Consider the following 6778-nt stretch of genomic DNA (forward strand, 5'->3'; position numbering starts at 1 on the left):
AAATTACGAGAATTTTTCTGCAAAATATAAAATACCGAAGATGTTAATACTGTGCGGTACTTTTTACTCACTCTGCAGATTTTTGTGCAATTAACTTTTCTAACACAAAATTTTAAATGAAGTCAAGATAAAAAGTTTCTTAGGATATCCCCATTTTCTCCTTCTTGAGACGACTATGTTCTCAAAACAAGCTGGGTAAGAATATCTTCGATACATAAATGAATCAAAATTTAGATATGGAAATGTCAGTCTCAGTTGTTTACAAAATCAGAAACTTCGTTACGATTCCCTACAGAGATGAGCGATCTGAAGATTGCAGTTTTGGGTGCCGGTATTGTTGGGTCGACAACAGTCATTGAACTTAAGAAAGAATTTCGAAACGCTTCAGTGCATATCATTTCAGAAAAGTTTCAGAATGAAACGACCAGCTATGTTGCTGCTGGGATATTCTCACCAGAAGGCGGAAATCTTGCAGGAAACGAGGAGAGGACAAGGTTTGTATTCATTAATTGAATTCTTCTCACATTTGAATAAGAAACAAACATTTTCATTTTGGAAGAACACTCGGAAACTTTTGTTCTTCGTGTCCTCAAAATTTCAATAGGGAAGAATATATGTGGACAATGTGGATCTTTAACTTGTACCCACATATATTTAACAGCAGATTCTTGAGGTCGAAAGGAACACTTTTTTCTGAAGCCTGAAATCAACAGCTTCATGCATGACCTATTCAAAAAAAAATCGATATTTTTCTTCATCTTTTCATTATATAGGAATTAATCTTCTGTTGAAATATATGTACCTACAGGTCAAAAACTCGCCCTGTATATGACGAAAAATTCATATGCGATTTTGGGATTTGGACATGATTATTGATTCCCTTCAGAACGGATCTGTTCAGCATGAGTTAAACGATTTGTCATAAGATTTGAGAATATCCACACACAAAATCCAAATATGTCTGCATCGTATCTGTAAAATGGATCAAAATGCTCTAGAATGAAGAATCGAAATACAGGGTTTGGCGTAATGAGTGGATAATATGGTGCCTGCGGGTAGGGGACCTTATGGCGGTTCATAAAAATATATTTTATGTTTAGTAAAAATCCCTTGGTTTTCGACATATTCGGGATTTTCGAAAATTACACCCTTCGTCACTCGTTTTGCCTGCAAGACTGCTAATAAAGGAATTTTTTCAAACTGTTTTTTGGATAGTATTCCTGAATAGATGCTCTATCGAATGTAATTTATTATTTTTTGGACACATGAATAGTTTTTCATGAAAAAAAGACCTAACACAAATTTAAGTTCAACATAGCGTGGTGTAAAAAATAATAAAACTTGCCTATTTCATTGTGATTTCGAAATGGTATAACTCTCTGTGTTTTTAGCATTTATTACAAAATGAATTCCTATTGCAATCAGTCGAGGCCTAGTTTGATGTAAACCCTGATTCAATGAAACGATATTTTGAGATTGTTTATTTCTCTCGTAGTCTTTCATTTTTTAGCCTTATAGTGATAAAGTTAATAATTTTTAAGCGAATTTCAAGTAAGGAAGTGAGTTTAAGAACTTATGTAATCAAGAAAAATAGCTAAAGATTTATTCCTATTACATTCAGTCAAGACCTTTGTTACAAAGAAGCTGAAATTTACTTCATTACTTGAAATTAACTTGAAAATTTCGATTTCACAATGGTGGGGTTCAATAATGAAAGAAAACGAGACAAAATAATAATTTTAAAATATCATTTCATTGAATAAAGTTTCACAAATGATGTTTAAATTGGCCACCATGAGTTCTGATACATTGTCTACAGTCTACACCTTGTAATGAATCATTGCTTTATTGCATATAAACAATTTCAAAATAATCGTTTCATTGAATTAAATTTCACAAATGGTGCTCTAAGTTCTATGGACAGAATAGTTGACAGCGTGAGGAAGGTGAAGCATGGGTACAGAATGGGAGACAAAGTTGTGAGGATCTTATGCTATGCGGATGATGCAGTGCTGTTTGCGGATAGTGAGGATGGTCTGCAGTGGTTGCTTCGGGCGTTCAACAGAGAGGCTCACAAGCTAAGCATGGAAATATCAACCACTAAAACTAAAACTATGGTGATTGCTAGAGAACCGCGCCGATGTAAATTGGAGCTTGATAACAACATAATAGAACAGGTTTCCGAATTGAATTATCTGGGTACAGTGATCTCACCATATGGGAACTTGAAGGAAGGTGTAAGGCATCAGATAAATAAAGCGGCCAGAATTGCAGGTGCACTAAGAAACACCATCTGGAAAAATAACTATATGACAACCACCAGCAAAGTCAGAATTTACAAAGCATGCGTTAGACCTGTAATGACATACACGGCGGAAACACGAGCTGACACGGCCGAAACAAAAAGGATGGCACGCACAAATGAGATGAAAGTACTCAGGTCAATTACTGGTAATACGCTCAGAGATCAGAGGAGAAGCAGTGACATCAGAGAGGAATGCCAGACTGAAGACGTGGTGAGGTGGATGCGAGCGAGAAGGAGATATTGGAACGAGCATGTGTCACGGATGGGAGATGACAGACTGGCGAAGGTTGTAAGAAATGGAAAACCAACATCAAAGCGACCTCCAGGAAGACCGCCAAAAAGATGGAAAGACAGTTGGAGCTCCATATCGCAGGAACGAGAAGAAGGGGACTGAAATGGGTGTAACAAGCTGTTAGCTTTCGTTAAGAAGAAGAAGAAGAAGGTGCTCTAAGTGGCCATCATGAGCTTGAGTACATGCTCTATACCTTCTTATGAATGATTGCTTTATTCTGCTTTCATTTCTCATTTTAACTGCTAAAAATTTTAGAAACAGGGTTTACATTAAACTAGGCCTCGACTGATTGCAATAGGAATTTGAAATTTATTTTGTGACAAAAGCTGAAAACACAGAGAGTTATACCATTTCGGAATCTCAATGAAATGGGCATGTTTTTCCTTGCATTGGCACTCAGGAACCATATTATTTTTTACACCACGCTATGTTGAACTTGGGAAAAAAAATGAGCAAAACAGAAAATTTGTGTTAGATCTTTTTTTTATGAAAAACTATTCATATGTCCCAAAAATAATAAATTACATTCGATAGAGTATCTATCCAGGAATACTATCCTAAAAACAGTTTGAAAAAATTCCTTTATTTTGAGTATCGTCTGCAAAACGTGTGGCGGATGGTGTAATTTTCTTGAATTTTCGAGAATCTCCAATATCTCGAAAACCAAGGGACTTTTACTAAACGTAAAATATATTTTTCTGAACCGCCATAAGGTCCTCTACCTAAAGGCACCATATATCCGTTCATTACGCCACACCCTGTATATCGTAATTAAGATGGATTCGTGCACTGGGATCCTTTCATGTTATTTTTTGTGTTAGTATATTGTGTATTAAACGAAAAATGTGCCGACAATTTTAAATCCTTCTGATGGTAGTCAATGGTTCGATTCACTTCATTTTGTTACAGAAAATGGCTAGTTGATTCCTATAATTACTGGAATAATATTAGACGAACTCAAAATTTTGAGATGACCGGCGTGAGAGAATTATCAGGGTATATCTTTTCAAGGGATCATCCACATATTGTAAAGGTAATATTCCATAAGTTGCTGAATGTAATTTTTCAAAACTGAATCAATTCAGTCAAGTTCGTAAGAAGCTACATTAGAAATCGAAAATTATTTTTTTATTGCTCTTATTTTTTTTTGGCTGTTCATTGAGAAGCTTGTTTTCAATGGTGAAATTACCATTCTTGAAATATCGAAAGCATTACTTGATTTATATGTGCATCAGGAGATTGTCACCGTAAAGTTCCACAAGCATTCGATGCATTATTTCAGCTGCACTTTTCTTTCAATTTAAGTTGAGAACAAAAACCTTTCGCAAATGCACATAATCTACCATATTTAACACAATAAATAAATATGGTTTTGTAATGAATTCAAAGCGATATGAACTGAGTATTATAGACTGATGTCCAACCCTTCTGGTTTCAGAAGGGCGCTTTGACTGTTGAGTCAAAGCGCTTTTTAAAAAGCTGCCAAATTAATTTGTACTCCCAATAAAATATACCTCTACTTTAAACTTTAACTCTTCTATTATGTCAGGTCATCAAATAAATCATGTAAAATATAAGACAAGATTTCTCTTGATATTCGATAAAATACGAATAAAACACGAAATGATGTAAACTCACCTTACAAATATCGCAGAATGAATGGCTGGAGAAATTACTACCATTATACAGGGCGGCTGAAGAAGATGAGATGGCAATGTATCCAGGAGGATGGAAATATGGAAGTTACTTCACAACTTTGCAAACTGTACCCGGAAATTATTTGAAATGGACTGCAAATATTATTGAGGATCTAGGAATAAAGGTTGAAAAAAGAAAGGTATCATCATTTGCTGAAGTTTGTGACGATTTTGACATATTAGTCAACTGCACTGGTATGGGCGCTAAATTTTTATGCAAGGATAAAGCAGTTTTTCCATTGAGAGGACAGTTGTCTATTGTGAGTAATTTTTTTTTCGAGTGATCAATAATAGTTGTGATCTTTAATATTACTAGGTATTTCTAACAAGTTTTAACCTAAAGGAATATTTTTGTACAGGGTGTCTGATAAGTGTACCTATATCTTATTGTGGAAACTAAAGGAGCTAGAGAAAAAAGTTGAATACAAAACTTGTCTGCAATCGATTGAACTCTTATTTTTTATAGCCCACCTTAATTCAGGGTGCTCAGTTTTTTCCCTGTTGGTATCAACATTCTTATTTTAAATGGAACACCCTGTATATTATAATATTTTTGAATTCCTTGTAAAATTTTAGGTCACTTTGGTTAAACAACCATGGTCCTATATAGCACCGATTCTGAGATATTCGACGTTTTCCTAAAATTTTGACAGCTGTAGGTGCTCACTAAAATAGCTGATACTAGTTTCCTATTGAATATATCAGTACCAAATTTTGCCCAGCTCTTGTCAACATATTTGATCATACGTTACATTTCTATTTTTAGCAATCTGATATTCAGGGTCTTCAAAAATTGAAGTAAGTTAAAAATTCAAATAGAAGTTCAATCAAAACTTCATTTTTTCAAAGGGCAACCTATATTTTTTTCTTATTAGTCATGTAGAGCAGGTTGAAATAAGCAAAAAATGTATTCAAACTTTTTCCGTAAAGTGAATACTTTCAGAAATGTGGAAGAAAAAATGCATTTTCCCGCAAGAACCAAGGATAATTATTAATTAGTTTTGCTGCTGTATAGTTGGCTTTGATTTTTTTGATATATTTAATCAACTAGATTGACTAATGAAAGACAAAAACTCTTTTACCCATTTTCAGTACTCGCACCCAATGAAAATAATTTATTTCAATTTTAAAGGGAGACTCAACTAACAGATACATTTTTATCAAAATAATCAAGTAGTTGTCTGACAACACAAAAAAACTCCAAAATACACAATTAGATAAGTGCTAATTTGATTAGTTACCATATTCTATCAACTTAATCAATTAATTATCGTTGGTTCTTACGGGAAAATGCACTTTTTCGTCTATATTTCTGAAACTATTCACTTTACAGAAAAAGTTTAAATACATTTTTTGCTCATTTTAACCTGCTCTTCATGATGAACAAGAAAAAAATTATGGGTTGCCATTTGAAAAAATTAAGTTGTGATTGAACTTCTATTTGAATATTCAACTTCAATTTTTGAAGGCCCTGTATATCAGATTGCTAAAAATAGAGATGTAACGTATGATCCAATATATTGACAAGAACTGGGCAAAATTTCGTCTTTATACATTCATTAGAAAACTAGTGCCAGCTATTTTAGTGAGCACCTACAGTTGTTAAAATTATAGGAAAAAGTCGAATATCTCAGAATCGGTGCTATATAGGACCATGGTTGTCAAATCAAAGTAACCTTAAAATTTGACAAGGAATTCAAGAATGCAATAATACAGGGTGTTCCATTTAAAATAAGAAAGTTTATACCAACAGGAAAAAAACTGAGCACCCTGTATTAAGGTGAGCTATAAAAAATAAAAATTCAATCGATTACAGACAAATTTTATTTTCAACTTTTTCCTCTAGCTCCTTCAGTTTCCACAATAAGGAATAGGGACACTTTAACTCGGACACCATACCTAAGGGAATAATGAAAGTTAAGTTGAAAATATGAGAATAGAATGAACAATTAATAAAATGACAATGAAACAAAACAAATATAAATTCTTGTTCGAACAATAACAAATATCTAAATGCATTTTTTAGGTGAGAGCCCCTTGGATTAAAGAATTTGTTTTCGGGGAATGGGACACCTACGTTATTCCAAGTTTTGAAAACGTCATTTTGGGAGGTTGTAGGCAATATGAGTCATACGATACGGCCGTTAACCGATACGATGCATTGTCAATGGAGGAAAGATGCAAAAACATGATTCCAAGTTTGAATAAAGGGCAATTAGTGGAATACAGAGTGGGCTTGCGACCCTATCGAGTACCAACCAGAGTGGAGAAGGAGTATAGACTTGTTGGATCAAAACTGGTGAAAATTGTCCATAATTATGGGCATGGAGGACAGGGAATTACGTTCTCTCCAGGAACATCTCTGAATGCGGTACAATTAGTGAGGGATATGCTCACCGAGAAGCAGAGCAAACTATGAAAAATTCAATTTCAGAATAATATATGTACAGGGTAACAATAAAATAATAATGGTTGACACTAAAA

General features: G+C 34.0%; 1 protein-coding gene across 1 annotated transcript; it reads left to right on the plus strand.

Annotated features, from left to right (window-relative positions):
* The first annotated feature begins 235 nt into the window (after nt 1–235).
* LOC123315079 (D-aspartate oxidase-like) lies at nt 236–6778 on the plus strand. Its single transcript, XM_044900640.1, has 4 exons — nt 236–494; nt 3507–3630; nt 4252–4554; nt 6321–6778. Exons 1-4 carry the CDS (start codon nt 298–300, stop codon nt 6711–6713), a joined length of 1017 nt encoding a protein of 338 aa, XP_044756575.1. The 5' UTR covers nt 236–297; the 3' UTR covers nt 6714–6778.

The sequence above is a fragment of the Coccinella septempunctata genome, chromosome 6 (genome assembly GCF_907165205.1).
Source record: "Coccinella septempunctata chromosome 6, icCocSept1.1, whole genome shotgun sequence".
Taxonomy (NCBI): Eukaryota; Metazoa; Arthropoda; class Insecta; order Coleoptera; family Coccinellidae; genus Coccinella; species Coccinella septempunctata.